The 20,058-nt window shown below is 40.2% G+C and overlaps 1 protein-coding gene across 2 annotated transcripts in view; it reads right to left on the reverse strand.

Moving 5' to 3' along the window:
- The window catches only part of ISM1 (isthmin 1), a 103,530-nt gene extending 84,239 nt beyond the window's left edge, over window positions 1–19,291 (reverse strand). For both annotated transcript variants that reach the window (XM_020986158.2, XM_020986153.2), the window contains exon 1: window positions 19,063–19,291. In XM_020986158.2, the coding sequence (XP_020841817.1) occupies window positions 19,063–19,197 (135 nt within the window). In that variant the 5' untranslated portion in view covers window positions 19,198–19,291. The remainder of the gene's footprint in view (window positions 1–19,062) is intronic.
- Between the last annotated feature and the right edge of the window lie 767 nt (window positions 19,292–20,058).

Raw genomic sequence — 20,058 nt, forward strand, 5'->3', positions numbered from 1 at the left:
CCAATCAGACCATGGCTGAATTGGCACCAGTAGATTTAGCCAAGGGGCTAAATTTCATACATAAAAAATGAAATGAATGGAATGTCAATTTGGATGCACCCAAATAAAAGAAGATATATAACCCTCAAGGAATCTAGTCTTTTGATTAAAGCAATGTGGCGTAGAGGAAAGATCACTGTATTGGGAATCAGGAAACTTATTTAGTCTTAATTCATCAATTAACTATATGATCTATGTCAAGTTGCTTTGTTACTCTAGGTCTCAATTGACTCATTCATAAAATGGGGTGAGGGAAGGCATGAGGCTAGATTAGCTCTTTAGGTACCTTCCAAAGACAAAATCATGTGGTTCTGTGGTTTGGTACAGTGCAGATTTCACTGCCCTGGTTTAAATGGGTTCTAATGAACCCCTTCTATATTATTTATATATGCTATGTATTCCAAAAATTGTGAACCTATTAGTACTGTATTTATTTAGTATTAAATAAGACTTAATAAAGTTAGCTTACATTTATATAGTACTTTTCAATTCATAAAGGGTTTTCCTCACAACAACCCTGTGAGATAGGTAATAATTTCATTTTACAGATGAGGAAACTGAGGGATAGAGATTAAGTGAATTAATTGGCCACTGTAAGAAAATCAGTAAATGTGCCAGGGTCAGGAAGCTAGTAGATGTTAGAGCCTAGGTTTCCTGATTCTGAATCTAACACTCATTCCACCATACCGTGAATATTTCCTTCTCTATAAACTATTTCAGGGGCAGCCAGATGGCAAAGTGAAGGCAGGAAAACTCATCTGAGTTCAAATGTGACCTCAGACACTTAGTAGCTATGTTACCTTGGCCAAGTCACTTTACCCTGTTTGTCTCAGTTTTCTCATCTGTAAAATGAGCTGGCGAATGAAATGGCAAACTACTCCAGCATCTTTGTCAAGAAAATCCCAAATGGAGTCACAAAGTTAAACATGACTAGGAAAAAAAAAAGATGAACAAACTATTTCATGCTCATTAGCACCTAAGGAAACACTTTGTAAAAGTTAAAAAAGAATGTGTGTGGGGGAACAGAGTGGTGACAGCAGTTTGAAATTCTAGGCTCTCTAAACTGCTTCCCCAGCTGTCAGGGTAGAGAAGGGTATTCCTCTTGACATGTACTCTGAGCCTAACGGGGGTCACGTGTGAATGACCCTGGGGTCTTCCAAATTCACCCCATCATACTACATGGTTTTAGTAGGCAGGATCTTATATCAGCAGGACAACAGGGTCAGAAGGTAAGTAGACAAACACAGCTGTGTGCAGATGTTTGAGCAGGACTTGATAAGAAATAAGAACCACGCCAGGAGTCTTTGTAATGAACATAATTGACGCTGAATCCTAGGTTAAACTAGACTGTAACCAAGGATTCCCCTGATGGAAAAACTACACTACCTAAATGATGAGTGGTGAAAAAGCAGAAGTGTAAAATCTAAGGAAAAAGCTGGCTTTGATAAGAGAAATGAGACTGAAAAGTCTCATGACACTTTCAGTTCTTGTAACAATCCAATCATAGCCAGCCAAACCCATCTGGACAGGACTGTGTAACTTATTCTTTAAAATTTTCAAGGGTGATAATGAAACATGCTACCCACCTCCTAACAGAGAGGGCCTGAATTTAAGAAGACTGAGGCTTATTTTTTTATATAGCCAATGTGGGAATTTGTTTTACTTGACTTTAAATATATTTCCATTTTCCTCCCAGTGGCAGGGTTGGTGGAAAGGAGACAAAATATATTTTTGTTAATTAAAAACCAAATTTAATTTTAAAAATTTAAGGGAGGGGGGTGGTGGGGTAGGCAGTGTAGCATCCTACAAAGAGCACTTACCTGGGAATCCAAAACCCTGAGTTTTAGTGGTGGTACTCCTGCTGACCAGCTAATGAGCTCTTCGGTGAGTCATTTTATCTTTTGCTCCTCATTTTCCTCATCTCTAAATGAAGGAGTTGAGCAATTCTCTCTAAGGATCTTATGAGGTCCAGAATCCTGTGAGATTCTGTAACCTCTCTTGGTAAACAAGGCATTAGATTTAGGATCTTATCTAAGAAATGGGGCAGGATTTCAATCACTAGGCCAAGACACAGATTACATACAGTGGCATGGCTATAATGCTCAAGAACATCTAGACCATCCAGCACTAAAAAACTATGAAATTTGGGGCTACAGGGTTGAACAGATCCTCTCATGAACTAAAGTTACCAAGGAAGTGCTCTCTCTGGACTAAAAACGAAGACCTATGACGGCATTTTTGGCTGACCTCTTCCTTTGAAAAAAAAAGAGTCTGTGTGTTCCCTCTGTCTGTTCCTCCCATCCCAGCAGCCAGCTCTACCTTATTGGCAGGTTACCACAATGTTTCTGTTTGCACGGTACTCTAAATAGCATGAAAAACCCAAACCAGAAGGGGCCACTCCTGTCTAAAAAAGCAACAAAAAAGTTAAAGATGCCAACAAACTAAAATATCTCAAGCTTCCCTGAGCAATAGGGTATATTGCTTCATAAAAAATAAATAAAAATTTTAAAAGGAGGGATAGGGGAGATTTCTGATTAGCAACTCTAAGGCTTTAACATGTTTTTTCCTATTAAGATGTTATTATAGGTATATAATAAGTATAATATATTTAATATAGTACATAAATTATAAAATATATAAACATAAAATATAATATAAAATATTCATAACATTAATATTATGTTTACATTAGATATAATATATAAATATTATATATAATAAAATAATAGCTAACAACGATATTCATTTTAAGATGTTTTTATTTGATCGTCACAACAACACAACAGAGGCTCAGAGAAATGAACTGACTTGCTTATGTCATTTAGGTAGCGTCAGGGATTAGAATAGAGGTTCTTCTTTCTGCCTGTTTCAAATCCAGTGATCTTTTCACTATAACACATTATCTCCTCAGCCCTACTAACATTACTAAGGTAAGGGCAAATTTTCCTTTAAAAGAACTTTCAGAGCAGAGTCTCTACTAAGCATTAGAAAACTGTGGTCCTTACCCCTACCTTTGCAACGTAACACATCATGTGACTTTGGCCAAGTCACTTTAGCCCTCTATGCCTCAGTTTCCTTGTCTGAGCAGTTTGGGACAGATACTCTCTAAGGACCCTTCCAGCACAGCAGTGATAAGATTCTGTGACCTTTGCCCTGAAAAGTAGGAAGCTTTGATGTCTATTTGTTTCGAACTTTATTTCAATGGGGAAATTCAACAGAGAACAAATTCCATTCCCATTGGCAGTGTGAGAATGCATACGGAAACACATAAATTCTACCTCATTGCAATCAGTGCATCTTTTAGAAAGGGTGTGTGTCTACTCATGTAATAGGAAGAGAAGGAGGGGATGGGAAGGAGCCCAAAAGAAGAAATGATGAAGCAGCATGCCATCTGGTTAAATGGAATCCCCTCCATCTGGAACCCAGCATGTTGCAGACACTAAGAAAACAGATGCCCGATGGATGTGCTGAACATTTGCAATGAGAACGGATAGTCTTAACAGGTCTCTTGTGTAGAGAGACCCATCTTCTCTCAAGGGCCTGAATCAGGTGGAGTAAAGTGGCAGTGTTTGAACAGCCCAGCCCTTTAGAAATCAGAGTTGAAAATGACTTAACATGTCATCCTCCTCAAGGTGCTGTCAGTGCAGGATTAGTCTCCACCACAAATTGTGACCCAGCCAAGATCCACACATATATCTCTTTCTATCTTCCTACCTAGTGTTCTCTCTTGTACACTTTCACTTCTGTTTCAGAGGACAGAATGGCTTTAAGAATGTGATGCTCTGGCAAAAATGGAATCGTGCCCAGAATCATGGTATGCAGCCTTTTAGCATGACAAGCCTAAGACTGCAAGCATTTTCTCCTGGGAGTGAATTTCCCCTTGTCTCTGATCCTTACTTCCTAAGGGAGAATGAGAAAAAAAGAGAAGCAGGGGCTGCTTAATGAAGGAGGCAGTGTGGTACAATGGAAAGTGTACTGGCTCTGGTGTCAAGTGCTGTCCAAATCTTGGCTCTGATGCTTATTAGCCCTGCGACTTCTGACAAATCCCTTAATCTCCTTAAGCCTCAGTTTCCTTATCTGTAAAATAAGCCACTTGAACAAGACCTCCTCTGAGCTTCATGCCAGCTCCATATCTATGGCTCAATGAAGAAGTTCCTCAGCTTTTCTTATCAGTCATATTCCATTATCCATTAATTAATCAATTAATGCTGCCTCCTGGAAGTCCTCCCCTTTCCCTATCTAACCAAATCTTCCCTGGCTATAATTTGCAATTCAGTCTATTTCTCCTTGGTTTTCTGTGGAGAAGGAAAACACCTGGTTGGAATTTAAAATAACTTTCTGCATTTAAGGGCAGTATCAGTTTTGCTTTTTAAATAAGTGAATTGTATTGATGGTACCTAATTAGACTGTGTTCCATCATGTCCCACAGATCTTTTTTCTGCTATACTTACAGTTGGCTTGTTTTTCCCCTTTTCTGTAACTTTGCTTGGTATCTTTTGTTCTTAAGTGAACTACCTCACTCTCATTCCAATTGAAGTTTATTATGTTTTAAAGGAAAAAAAAAACAGACTGTTTCTATCATTTAGCCAGGCAAATTTGCACTCTAGTCTTCAAAATGTTAACAAACTTAGGCTTCATCTCTATTCTTCCTGGTTCCCTACCACACCACCCAGTACCCCTAAATGACTGAGGCCTGGCTAATCTTATCATTTCAGTTGTCTCAGTGATTGATGGGAATCATTACAAGATCAATTTGGCTGTACTGATAGGAATTGATAGTGTGAATGGCTGAAACCATCAAATTAGCTATTGTCTGTTTTGGCTTGGAGACTGTGTAGAGCCATCATTTTGGTGTCATTTAGAGTCAGAGGGGATGTCAAGATCTCTGGGCCCATATCTGGCTGTGTTGTTAGATGTGACCTTGAGAAAAAGCCATGTACTAGGTGATTCAGCTTCTCCAACTGAGTATAAATAAAAAATGCTCAGTCTTTGTAAATGGTGGATTCCAAATCATATACAGAATAACAGAAAGAAGGCAAAGATAAATTAAAAAAAACAGACAAGCATAAAGATGAGAAGGTCTTAGTTGCAAGAAAGAGAAACAGAGGTTTAGGGATCTTCTTCCTGGGATCAGTGTGCCTGCTATGTTGGACATTATTCTCTCTCCAATTTTTAATGAAGGCAGACTCGTTGTTTCTGTGTTATGGGGGTTCTAAAATGCCTCTGTGCCCAAATTCTATTGTTAAAACATCAAAGACCAACTGCTGGCTGAGATACAGTCCATATGAAAAGAGTGACCAGTGAATTTACTGCTTGACTTCATTCCCTTTAAATGGAACAGGCCCCATGGTCCTCTTTCAAAGCCCAATCGTGAACATATATCTTCTTTATAGGACATCATGTACAATAAAGTGAAGCAATAACTTCTTTTTGTTAAAATAAAGAATACCTTTGAGACTCCTATGAGATGAACATTCCATTTAATAAACATCACTGTGGTTACACATTCTCAAACTCTCCTAGCATTCTAACCAGAAGTCCTAGCCCCTTGCACTCTACATGATCATTTTTCCTGTACTAATTAAGTTATATTTTGAGACTTCAACCCCATCCCTCTGACTTACCTTGTTTCAGGACAGAAACAACTGAATGATTTCAAGGGCAGCATCACTGAAATAAAGCAAACTGAGTTCATATCCCCACTAATCATTAACTGACTTGTGACTACTCTACTATGGAGTAAACATTTTTATTGAGAGCCAAGTCCATTTTAAGTGCTAGGATCAGTTACACACAGCACCACCAATGTCCACAAGGACATCACTCCTTCATTTAAGACCCCTGAATTCTGCAATCCCGGGAGATCTTTAAGTATTTACAGATGCTAGCACTGTGGGGCAATCATAATTGGTTTTCGTTACTGAAGGGAAAAGAAGAACTTTAGCCCTATATTAAAGGAAAGGCAAAGTGATTGTATATAAGTGAGAATCCACTATAGCATAAATGACTGCTTCAGAATGGCATGGGGACCCCCAATGCAGGTTGATAATGGAGGCATCTGCAATAAAAACCACTCAGGGGTCACCACTGGACTACCCTAGGACTACTCTTTTGGTGACTGAATCACTTATCAGCAACAGGGGGAACTGAATATTTAAAATAGTAGCAAATTCATCCAGTCTCATCTAGCTTAGCCTTCTGCTCAATTCATTATTCCAGAAAAAAATTCAGTTCTGCATACCTTGCTTTAAATAGGCTAAATAATGAACGGATATTTTCTTTTCCTCTCCCGTCACAAACCACATACTGTCTGAAAACCTAGTCTCACAGCCGAGTCTAGACTTTCATGGGTAAATCACCCTATTAGAAAAACACCTGTTAAAAGAAGTAGTTTGGTGAATTAAAAAAAAATCCAGCAACAAAAAGAGGTCACTTTACTTCATTTAGAAATGCAACAAAATCACAAGAAGATAATGGTAATAACAATAAATTTGAATGACAGATGATGAAACACTGGGTGAGAAATTTCAGTAGCACAGACTGTTTCTTCACACCGTCTATCAAACCTAGTAATTTGAAGTGGAATAGAAAAAGGAAGGAAGGAAAGAAATAAAGGAAAAGAAAAGAAAGAAATCTGCCCAGAAGTTATTCACCATGCTTTCCACACACTTAGCAAATGCCTTATTGAGATGTATTTGGTTGCGATCACATTTTCTATTTTGAATTTTAGTTTTTCTACACCTGTAGCATATCTGCTGGCCTTTTAAATTGCATTTGGGCCTGAAGCCTACAGTTGGTATTGATAGCTCCCAGGACATTTCCTAATGGGCTTATTGCTAGTTTCTCGGTGCAAGATTGGGATTCCCCTGACACCATCATGAAGCTGGGTTTATAGTGGCCCTGGGGCAGGCTTGAATATTAAACCTGAAAATACACTGCTCCTGCCATCCCTTCCTCCCCTTACAAAACCTTTGGAAGGAATCTCTTTGTGGGTTTATTAATAATAATAGCTACCATTTATATGATGCTTTAAAGTTTATAAAGTTCTTTGGGGGAAGGGAAAGAAACAAGTATTTGTTAAGCACCTAGTATGTACCAAGCACTAAACAAATAGTTTTGTTGGAGCCCCACAACAACCTCTCTCCACTGTACTACTGAGCTGCCTCTAGCTTTATGGATATTATCTCATGTGATCTTAATAGTTGGAATTTATACAGTACTTTAAGGTTTATTAGGTGCTTTACAAATATTATCTCATTTTATCCTCACTACGATCCTGGGAGATAAGTGCTTTTACTGCCCCCATTTTACAATTGAGAAAACTGAGGTAGAGAGAAGTTATGTGACTTGCCTAAGGTCATACAGCTAGTAAGTATCTGGGGTCTGATTTGAACTCAAATCTTCCTAACTCCAGACCCAATGCCACTGTGTAGATGGCTAGGGGCTACAAATATAAGTAAGACACAGTCCTTACATGATGGTAAGCTCCTTTCCTATTAAATTCTAAGTGTTACATCCAAAGAAAGAACTATGGAAGTTGAAACACTATCATTTTTTTTCCTCTTCTGTTGAGTTTTGTTTCCTCTTCTGATGGTTCCTATTGGTTTTAATTTTTATTTACAACTTCAATAATGTGAAAATATGTTTAATAGGAATATAAATGTATAGCCTATATCAGATTGTGTGCTGTCTTGGGGAGGTTGGTGGGGAGGAAGGGGGAGAAAAATTTTAAACTCAAAAATATATGGAAGTGATTGTTGATAAATCAAAATAAATTAATAAAATGTTTTAAAAAAGAAATATACCAAAAATAAATAAATAAATTCTAAGTGTTAGAGAGGGAGGGAATGTGTCTTCTACTTTGTAGTTTCCTCACAACAATTCTGTGAATTAAGTGCTATTATTACCATCAACATTTAATGGATGAGGAAGTGGGGCTTAAGAGGTTAAGTGACTTATTCAGGGTCATACAACAGTCTAAGGCAGGTTTGAACTCCAGTCTTCCTAATTCTAAGTCCACTAAAGTCTACATTTATAATGATATATTTTTTTTTCTCGTGTGTGTGTGTGTGTGTGTGTGTGTGTGTGTGTGTGTATGTATGTGTGTGTACATTGAACCCTATGATATTATTCAGATCTGGAAATTCCTTTGAGCTGCAGTTTTCAGATTTTGAAAAGAAAGGGTAACATTTGATAAATTAAAAAGTTCCTTAAGTGTGTGTGTGCATGTCTGTGTGTGCCCTAAGAAACTGACTAAATGATATTTCATAAGCATGTAACTATCAAATGGTTATTTCTATCAGTTTTATTCAATAAATGAATACCCATGGTGTGCAGATATTTGATGGCAATCATTATAAAATCAATTTGGTCATGGTGAAAGGAATTGATTGTGAAGATGGCTGGGACTGTAAAGATGGACATGACACAGACCTTATATGATTGTTAGCTCCTTCCTATTAAACTGTAAGTTCTAGGAAGGGAGGGAACATGTCCTCTATTTTGTAATCTCCCATAGTGTCTAGCATAGTGCCTCACATAGGCTAGGGCTAGGCATTCAATAAATATCCATTGAATTGAATTTAACTGTCTCCAGGACTTGTTATATTTTGGCTTGTCAGGTTACTGAAACATTCCCCTTATCTTATGGGAAATATATCTACCCACAAACATATCAATTTTCATTATTATACATTTTCAAAAGTCATAGGATTCTATCAAACTTGTCCCCAAATTTATTTTGGTGTTCTTAACTCAATTTCAAACTGTTAGGCCATAAGGTACATGGTGGTCTAGGTTTAGAAGATGTAGGTTCTGTTCCTGATCCTTTTCACTGGCAATGAAACAGGGCATGGGGGCCACAGAAAGGAGGATGCCAGCAGCTAATTTATCAAATAGAGAAAGATGGGGAACAGGAGCAACAGTTCTCAATGTAGGTGGTGTTCTGGGCCAGTACTTTTATTAAACACCTTTCTCCTTCTAGCATATAAACAACTACATATGGAAATTAAATAACTAGAGAATTGAGCCCTAGATTATTCAGATTTGGAAATTCCTTTGGGCTGTAGTTTTCAGATTTTGAAAAGAAAGGGAAATACTTGATAAATTAAAAAGTACTTGTACTTTGAATCATCCGAAGCCTTATTGAATCATACATTTAGAGCTAGAAGGGCCCTCAGAAGCCTGAAGTTCAATCCCCTCATTGTACAGATAAGGGACCTGAGGGACAGAGAGGTTAAGTAATTTGTCCAAGGTTACAAAGCTTTTAATTGCCTGGGGAAGCTGAAATCAAGTCTTCCCAAGGCCATGTTCACTGCTCTGTCCAGTACTTTGCTGACTCTTGCTGTCTCCCATCTCCATGTGTTCTCTTCTTTCCACACTCACATGTTATCTTCTCCATAAAGTCTTCATTGATTCCCAACTGCAAGTGTGTGCTCCCTCCTCAAGTTTTCCTATATTTTATCTGGATCCCACTTTTTCTCTCTACCTTGTATTATAATCATCTCTACCCAGCATACCCTTCCTAGGAGATCATACATTCCCTGAGGGCAGAGACAGTGTCATTTTTTTGTCTATGTATCCCCAATACCTTGAACAGCCCTTTATATATACAGGTGTTTAATCAGTGCTTGTTCATTTGAATTTCAAACGTTATATTCTATAAAAAGTACATATATATATTATCTCTGAGCTTATTTTTTTTAATCCATAAAATGGGAATATTTACACCATTTATCAGACAATGGTCCTGTAAGGAAAATGCCTGGTAAATTACAAAGTGTTATATGAATGTGAACTATTATTATTAATAACTTTTATCAAATAGAAATAACAGATCACACTTAAATAGCACTTTCCCACTCTCACCCCTTTGAGGTAGATAGTAAGAGTATCCACATTTTGCAGATGAAAAAACTGGGGATTAGCCTCTAAATTTCATGGATTCTACCATAATATTGTATTCAGGGGTAGCTAGGTGGCGCAGTGGATAGAGCACCGGCCCTGGATTCAGGAGGACCTGAGTTCAAATCTGGCCTCAGACACATAACACTTACTAGCTGTGTGACCCTGGGCAAGTCACTTAACCCCATTGTCTACCCCCCAAAAAAACCCCACAAAAACATAATATTGTATTCATCCACCCTCTTTGTCTCCATTCATATGGCCACCAACCTACTTGGGACCTTCCACACCTGTCACCCAAACTATTACAATAGTCTCCTAATTGGTCTCCTTGCCTCATTTCTCTCATCCCCTAATCCATTCTCCACTAAACTGCCAAATTAATATTCCTAAAGCACAAGTTTAACCATGTCACTTCTCTGTTAAGTGGTTTCACTGGTTCTTTAATGCCTCTGCTATAAAATACAAACTTCCGTTGTATTTTCATTCAAAGCCCTTCACAGCCTTTCTCCTTCCTATCTTTCCAGAATGATTACGTATTACTTTCTTCAAAGCCTCTATGGTCCAGCTAGACTGGCCTGTTTGTAGTTCCTCACATCTGACAGTCCATTTTACATCTCCATCCTTTCCCTAGGCTGTCCCCCATGCCCAGAATGCATTCTCTTCTTTCTTTTCATCTCTTGGAGTATCTAACTTCCTTCAAAGCCTGGCTCTCAGTGTCACTTCCCTCACCAGGCCTTTTGTTATCCACCTAGTTGCCAGTTAACTCCTCCAAATTACTTTGTATCTTCTTCTCTGTGTATATATTGCTATCCCTTCCAGTCAATTGGAAACTCCTCAAGACTGGAGGGGCTCTGTATCTCGATTTTGTGGAACAGTTACTGGCACATAGCAGACGCTTACAACACCTGCTGCATTTCATCTGTAGATGTGCAGACTAAAGTCATACAGCTAAAAAGAGTAAGTAGCAGGACTTGAACCAAATTCTTCTTACTCTAAGACTCATACTCCTTCTATCACACTGTGAGAAACTATAAATCTTTTGTCTTCACAGATATTTCTTTCACAAGGCATTCCCTCTTAAAGAGGGTGGGAAAACGTGTAAAACTATGTTAAACTAAGCTCCATTGTTGTGCTCACCTTTGCTGCTGTTTAATGTCCTACCTCTGTGTAGGCCAACTAGGCAGCACAGTGGATAGAGTGTAGGGTTTGAATAGGGTTTGAAGTTAGGAAACTCATCTTCCTCAGTTCAAATCTGGTCTCAGATACTGACTAGCTAGGTGACCTCGGGCAAGTCACTTAACCCTATGTGCCTCAGTTCCTCATCTATAAAATGAACTGGAGAAGGAAATGGCAAACCATTCTAGTATCTCTGCCAAGAAAACCCCAAATGGGGGTCATGAAGAGTCAAAGATTGAAAAAAACTCCACAAGAACCACAACACCTCAGTGTAGCTGATACAATGGACTGGTTACAGCCCATTTAAAAAGTATATTAAGAGAGTAGAACTTGGGGCAGCTCAGTGGCGCAGTGAATAGAGCACCAGCCCTGGATTTAGGAGGACCTGAGCTCAACTCTGACCTCAGACACATAACACGTACTAGCTATGTGACCCTGGGCAAGTCACTTAACCTCACTGCCTAGCCAAAAACAAACAAACAAAAAAAAAGAGAGTAGAACTGTTATATTCTCTATAGACCCAAAAATGTCCTCTCCTTCATGGATGGTATTATCTGTTGCTGCTGCATAGACAATATGGGGTTAGCAACAATAAAGGGAGTACTACAGAAGTTGGTTTTGGGTAACAGAATGCATGGAAGTGAATATGCCACAAGTGTCTCCAAGGCCAGGAAGAAGTAGTTAACACTGTTCGCTTGTTTTTCCTTCTTGCCAGTTCACAAATGACATGCACAAGTCTATGTTTGTGGAGTTGATGCTGTGCTATATTTGTCAAGGAACCCTGGCCTATCTGTTTCTGCAAATAGCAAATGTTCCCACTCACAGTTGGGGACTCCCCACCGTTACCCATCCTGTCAACCAAAAACAACTGACCACATTTCAGTTTCTCCAAAGATAAATGACTCGTCACCTCCTAAAATGGGACTATATTAAGACTCCCCAAATTGCAGGTGTCACCCTTGACACTTGAAATTTGGGAATTCTCTTTATAACAGTCCTGGTAGGGATTATGACATCCCACCTCAGATATAGCCTGAAATACCTTTCTACCCAAATCACACTAATTTCACCCTTGTTACTAGCGACCTACAATTCTGACATAAAGTTTTATATGAGCCATCAAGGAGTGAGACAAAACTCTGCCAATTGTCTCTATCCCTGGAAATTTCTCTATAACTTCACCACTCTTGTAGTTCTAGAGGCATAACTATCACCAAATATCATCCTTCACACATAAAGATAAATAGAATCACCCAACATTACTAAGGCATGTTTGTTTTTATTGCAGTGGGGATGATCTTACCACATTTATCATCTTTTGGTAGGTATTTCAAAAAACAACTGGTCAGTTTAAGTTAGAAGAAGAGAAGCAGGTTGTGAAAAGTAATAAGGGAATCATAAGAATCACAATCTAACCTCTTGAATTGACAGGTATCATAGTAAAATGAAGCAGTTTTATCCCATATATTCACTGTTATTTATCAAGTACTTACAGAAAAAGGATAACACTGAAATATAATGAGAAGGTAAATAAAAACTGATGATTTTAAATTAATGAATCTCCCTCTCCTGCCCTTTCTCTGCACACAAAATAAGACTTTTAAACTGACACCCTTTTCCCTCCCCGAAACAAGCCCACGTCTTTTAGGGGATTGAGTACAATAGAGATAAATAAGAAAAAAGCATTCTTGGCTGCCCCTGTGAGAGGGAATTTTAATATCATCTTTTTTTCCATATCAAACCCTGAGAAGCCTTGCAAAAGAAAGATTTCCCCTCAAGGAGAGGCAGAAATAAAAGAACCACAAAGATGATCAAATGATTGTAAAGTAAGCCCACTGGTCATATTTTTCAATCTATAAAATGGGAAGTTTGCACTACCTATATAACAATGATTCTGTGAAAAGAAGTGGGAGAATGCAGAAGGGTTATTCATGATATTCAGGTGGTATATAAGGAAAGTCTTCATGAGAGGCTAGTATCCTGTTTTCCCACCACCTCCCATTGCAGACAGAAAAAAAGAACCAAAATGACTTTAATTTATAGCGTAAAGTATTTGAGTTAGGTGAATAAGAAAAAAACACACTTTTTTTTTCAAGGATAGTTGTTGAAAACACCGGGAGTGAATTAGAAGTGATAAAGGTTATTTTTGTGAGACATAATACTCTTTAGCTTCCAAGCTAAAGCAGTCCAACTTAGAAATTAAATTGTTCCACTAAACTTGGGAAAACTTGGAAGCATTTAAGAAATGTTGATTGAATTGACGTTCTATGAAATAAAGGAGGAGGGAGTTCCCTTAAATACTATGGCACATCAAGTCATAGAAGTTGTCCATATTGTACTTGTCATTGGTGATTTACACACCCATGCCCTTGACAAGGTGGAGGGGAAAAGATGAAAAAAACATGACAATATGGTATATTCTTGAAAAAAGAAACAAACAGATGCACACTTTAAGCTTAGGAGCAGAATGAAACTTGTTTATTTTCTTTCTGAAGTGTCTGGTCATGGAGGATGCGGTCCCTTTAAACTTTCCAAGGTAGTTTGTAAAACAAACAAGTTGTTAAGGGGTTGCTAAGGAAAATCAGACCAGACCTGAAAATTGGCATCTGCATTGCATGTAAAGGTTAAATAAACAACCTCAAACCCAAAGGAGAGAAGGCAGAGGGTTCCTCAATACCTAGGGAGCAAAGTGAAAAAATAGGTACTTGAGATTGGGGGTTCTATGCTTCCTAGGCAGGACAGTCTTTTGTCTTCCTAGTTTGAATAAAGGAGAAGAGCACCTCTTACAGCAGGAAGCCAGAAAGACAGACATGAAGATGGTACTTCTTTCTCATCCTCCCTGGCAGTTTTTTCACATATTATCTGAGAAAGGAGAGAATGGAAAAGAAGAGTTGAAGAATAGCTGGCAGGATTTTAATGCTGACCAAGTCCTAAACCTGGGAAATTGAGTACAAAAAAGGTTAGGAGGGGCTTTTTTCCACAAAATTTTAAGCAAGAGAATGAAAGAAGCTTATACTTTCTCATGAAAGCCAAATAACTGAGTTTGTTTGTTTTTTTAAGGGAAGGCATAAGGAGTGACACCGCAGAGGTAAAGAGTTTTAACTGTTACTCTAAAAAAGATTTCTGTACCGATTTTAAAAAATGTTTGCTCAAGTTTAGTTTATTTATAAATGTGAATGAAGTTTAGTAGGAAGCTACCACCTGGAATCTTGGTGATGGCCAGAACATCCTTACTGCTCCCTAGTGACAGCATAACTGAGGCAAAAAAAAAAAAATACCAACAAGAACACAAAACTGAACACACACACTATCATTCCAAGTGCTAAAAGTGCAACAACAAAATCGGTAGCTTTTATCTTTTTACAGTAAACTTAAGCTTTCAACTCTAGGTCAAAAGGTAAATATTTTTTTAAAGATGGGGTGAAGATTTTTTTTAATGAGGCAGAATAACCCAATAGGATCACAGATACAGAGATATCTAGAAATTTTTACACACACATATATGTAAAGACAGACTGAGACAGAGAGATAGAGAGAAGCAGAGATACACAGACACAGAGACAGTGAGAGATGAGACAGAGAGACACAGGGAGAGAACTGCAAAGGATCTCAGAAACTATTTAGTCCAACCTCCTCATTTTAAAATGATGAAACAGTCCCAGGGAGATTAAGAGTCTTGATCAAGGGTCACGTAAGTAGCAAGTATTGGAGGAGGAAGGAAATACTACAGATCTACTCCAGAATTCATTAAACCTACCAATATAACAGTAGGTCAATACACATTTATTAAACACCTTCTAAGAGTTAAACACTGGGCTAAGCACAAGGAATACAAAGAAAAGCAAGACAGTCCCTACCCTCAAGGAGCTCACAGTCCAATAGGGGAGGTGACATATAAATATGTACAAAGAAGCTCTACACAGGATTTAAAAATCATAGCCATGCAATGTGTATAGGTGTTCTTATTACTCAAAGTTCAATTTTTTTTTTCAGTATAGGTCATTAAGGATGATTGCTTTTTAAAAAGGTGAATGGTTAATGGGATTAATGTGCCTTGCCTTGTGTCAAAGGCAGAAAAATGACCAATTCAAACATCTTAAAATACTCAAATACAAGAACACTTCAGATGACACAAAAACAAACTAAGCAACTGTGTAAATAATCTTGACCACTGTTAGATCAGCTGCAAGTCCCAATAGCCAAAAACAACAGACCTTATACAGAAGTATGCTTTAGAAGTGATGGCTAATTTACTATCATGTATGTAAAGAGAGATTCTTTGGTATAGTTCCTTCTGGATTCTACCTTAATAGTTTTGTTTTTTTTTAAACAGTAAAAACCAAAAAAAAAAATGGAGGTATATGCTTTCTAGCTCGCCATTATGTGGGATTTTTAACCAAGTTTATGATACCTAAGAGAAGATTCATTGAGCCTACCTCTCTAGGAATAATTAACATTATTTTATTAACAGTGGACAGGAAACTGAAATAATAAAAATACAAAGTACAAACTCTGTTTGATATTTAAAGCCCTTCGAAATTTGGCTTCAAGCTATCTGTAGACTGATTTCACCACTGATTGATAGTAACATCCTTCATATTCTCTGTACTCTAGCCCAAACTGGCCTATTTACAGTTTACCTTTCCTGACATTCCATCTCCTGCCCCTATGCCTTTCTATAAGCTGTCCTCCATGATTAGAATACTCTCCCTTCACCTCTGCCTCCTGGAATTCCTAGCTCTATTCAAAGCTCAGGTCAAATTCCACTTCCTATAGGAAGCCATTCCTGATCCCACTATTATTAAATGTTCTCCCCTCCCATTCCCATTTACTTTGTTTTTAACTATATGTATATATGTATGTATATACAAATATATTTATATATTTATATAATCTACCTATCCATCCATCCATCCATCTATCTCTTGCTATGTACGTATTGTCCTCCCCTGACTCTCCCAGCAGAACATATGCTCTTTGAGAACAGGGATAGTTTTGTTTTGTCTTTGTTTATCCATTGACTACAAGTGCCTAGTATATAAAAAAGTACTTAACAAATGCTGCTTTTTGTGGCTGTCATAAGGACAAGTCTGCCTCCAGCTAGATTTTAAAATACACCTGTTCAGAATTTACATTTTTTATCATGTCTGTTGCTATGAAAGCAACAAATAAATTCCTTTATTTATTCAGGTCAGGATCCCTCCATGTGGGCTGACACTATTCTTCATGCCTTTGTAGAGTAAGATAGCCAAGTAAATTGCTGTAATATCATTTCAGTCAGGAAGAATATAAAACTTATATAACAAAGGACAAAACCAGGAGAAATATGAATAAAGCTGTTAAACTCATCATGTTGCTTAGAGGTCTCCTAAGCACACAACATAATAAAATGTGGTTATAATACTTCTCAAAAGATGCAATGTATTGGTTTTAGCAATCCCTTTGTATCCAAGATATTCAGGAAAGCATGCCTCCTAAGTCCTCTATCTCTTTTACCCTTTACTACAGCACCTTAATTTCCACTCTCCACCCTGATTTGGAGAATAACATCCATATGCACCCCCACACACACACTTCCCATTTCCTCAGCTGTTTCTCTCATTATGTTACTGGCCTGTCAGAGAAGGCAAACTCAAGGTTATTCTAATGATAGCAAACACCTCATAAAGAAACCCGCCAAATTTACTTTTCCACAGAACATCATTTTTATGGCTTTTCATGAGTCTATGAGGAAAGAAAGCATCATGCAGAAAATATGATTACCAGAAATCTTGAAGATATTAAAAATTGTTCCAATAATGTCAAACTACTAGACATGTTTCAGCCTATAAGTCTGTCTACATTATATTCATACCTACCTCACAAGGACTGTTGTGAAGATCAGATGTGGTCAAGTCCTTGGAAAACCTTAAAGTGCGTTATAAATATCAGCTATTATTAATGTTATTATCCTAGATTTTATTTTACTACATGAATTGTGATGTCAGGTAAACTGACAGTGAACAGTGAAACTGTTGACCAGAATGAAAAGATAATAGGGTAAAAGAAGTCATTAAGATTTCAGAAATGCCTACATTCCAAAGGGCTTTTAGGTTTAGAGTATATTTTCAATTATTTAGAAAAAAACCTTTCTAATTTTAAGGATAATCTGTATATTACTGATAATCAGTAAAGTTACCCTTACTGATCATCATCCCTTAAGAAAATTTTTTTTATACATAAAGATATTAAAGCTGCTTTTAGAAGGCAGGTTAAGGTGCAGTCAAGATTCCTCCCATCTGAATATTATTTAATCTTAACTATCACCAAGTGACCTGAGCTGGACGTCAGAAAAGACCTGTAGGGTTAGCCCTGGACAACTGAAAAGAGGAAGGCCCGAGAGAAATGCCCAGTGGCTTCTTGGTCATTATTGCACATGTCTTTCCATACAGGGCTCTGATTTGTCAAGTGTCACAAACCAGTCAGAAAAAAGTAAGTGATTATTGGAATTATAAGGGCAGGAGGGGAAAAAAACAGTCAAGTTATGTCAGAAAGTATTGACATGTACAATCACTTAATTTGAACTTGCATTCATTCCATTCAATACCACCCTCCCAAAACCATTCTTTACCCATATAACACCCCACACCCATCGTTGTTAAGGGAGGAAGAAAATCCAAATTAATGCAACTACTAGGAAGGTGATGCTGTGGGAAAAATAATTTATATAATTCAGAGAGTCCCAGAGGATGAATCTGACTCTAGAAGCTCAAGCTCAGGTGAGACTGGAATGACAGGTGCAGCAAGGAGCTCCCCAGCTTCCTTACCTCCAAAATTGGCTTTCTCACCCTTTCCTCCCTTCAGAAAGTGGGAAAAGGTGGACATTGCTCATACCCAGAGCAATTAGAGGGGGGAAAAGGAGAAGTGCACTGAATTTGAAGTCAAGAGGACCTGAGTTACCGTTCTGAGATTGTTACCTGTGTAACCTGGGCAAATCACTCTCCCCACCTTAGTTTCCACATCTGTAACATGAGAAGTTAAACTAGATAATCTCTAAAGTCCCTTCCAGTTCTAAAGTCTAAATACTGCCTTCAGAACCAGTCAAGTGGCCAGTTTCCCCAGGCCTGGCATCCAAACTGAGTGAAAAACAACAGGCAGTAAGGAAACGTGTAAGAGCTTTCAGGGTCCGTGAAGAACGCGACCATACTGTATTCTTGGAGTGGCAGTCGGGTTCCTTGGTGGCTCACCATGCCCACGTTTGGAATCCTGCCCCCCTCCGCACCCCCCCCCCGCAATTAAAGTTGCCTTCTCCCTCTCTCTTGCCTCTCCTCTAGGCCTGAGAACCTAGAATTGACGAAACCCCTAAACTGTGAATATCAAGCTTTTGTTTCCACTATCCATTAAGCCCTTCTCTTCCGAGGTCTGATCAATGGGCTCATGCTGCCGCTCCACCCCTCCCTATCCATCCCGATCCATCCCAATGCCCCCTCCCTTAACGGTCTCACCTAGCATGCTTGCTCACCTAGCATCCACAACCTTGGTACTCTCCCCACTGACTTCTATAGTTCGGGGCGCTCAACTCTTGTCCATTTCACTCCACAAATCTACTCGGGGTAATGGTGCGTCCTACCTCCCAGGACAGGGCCACCTCCAGTCCACCCTAGCCCAACTGACCTGCTCACCTAGGCCAGAATAATTGCAAGCTACGCAACTTCCCTAGGAGTAACTTCGTCCCTCTTCCCCAAGCGCACGAGGCATCTCATCCAGTTCAGCCCGCTAAGAACCTGCAATCCCCACCCCTGGCCATTCTCTCCGACCTCAACCGACAAAGACCTCAAGCATCCTCTTCTCTGTACAGTGTTCCTCCTCCACTACAGCAGCCCCTCCTCTGCATTCTTCCCGCCCCCCTTCCCAATCTACAGCACTTCGCCGGGGTGGGGGGCCAGCCCTGGACTCACTCACCTGCAGTTGTCCCTGGCTGGAGTTGCTGGGGGCTGCGTTCGACCCGTCTGCGCCGTTACCCCGCAGTACAGTGATGTGCAAGGTGAGCAGCAGAAGTCCCAGAAGCAGCAGCAGCTCCGCAGCCAGTCGGACCATCCTCTTCAGACGAGCGGCTTTAGGACCCCGCGGGGCGGGCGGTGGCAGAGGCGGCGGCGGCGGGGGCGGAGGAGGTGGCGGGTGGAGGAGCCGGAGCCGGAGCCGGGGCTGCTCCGGGGGCTACTGCGGCCGCCGCCGCTGCCGCCGCGGCTGCTACTACCGCCGCCTCCTCCGCCGCCAGCGCCGCCCCCGCGGGACCCCCTAGCTCCGGATCCGCCGCGCTAGTGGAGGCGCAGGCGGTGGCGGGCGAAGCCGGGGCTGGGGGAGGAGGAGGACGGGGTGGAGGAGCAGGAGGAGCCGCCGCCGCCGCCGCCACACCACGGCGGAGCCACTGCGGGGCAGGGGACGTCCAAGCCGGCGGAGAAAACCCCGGCGCTGCCCGACGGGGATGGGGAAGGGCGCAGGGGGCTGCCGAGAGCCCGCGCTGGGGAACTGGACACCGTGGCCACCCTGCGGCCAGCAGGCTGCGGAGGCGACTTTGCAGAAGCACTGAAGACCCCGAGTCCACATGGGCCCTGCGAGTGTGGCAGCGGCTGCAGCAGTGGCAGGGAGAGGAGGAGGAAGAGGAGGAGGAGGAGGGCTTCAGCAACTAGTTACCTTCACTCCCCCCCCAATCCCCCTCGCCGCCCCAAACCACTCACCCGACAAACCACCTCCCTCCCCCTGTCTCTCCCTCGTCTCCTTTCCCTCCCACCCAGGAGAGGGGGGAGGGAGCGAGAGGAAAGTTTCTCGTTGGAGCCCACGCCACTTTAAAGTCTGTCCAGGTGGCCAAAGGCAGTGCTCAGCCCGAGGAGTTCAATCCACCTCCAGGGAAGAGCTGAGCTAGTCTCTGGAGGATGATTGGAGCGGGGGGAGCAGTAA

Source organism: Phascolarctos cinereus, unplaced genomic scaffold, assembly GCF_003287225.1.
Source record: "Phascolarctos cinereus isolate Bilbo 61053 unplaced genomic scaffold, phaCin_HiC Scaffold_2;HRSCAF=192, whole genome shotgun sequence".
Classification (NCBI taxonomy): Eukaryota; Metazoa; Chordata; class Mammalia; order Diprotodontia; family Phascolarctidae; genus Phascolarctos; species Phascolarctos cinereus.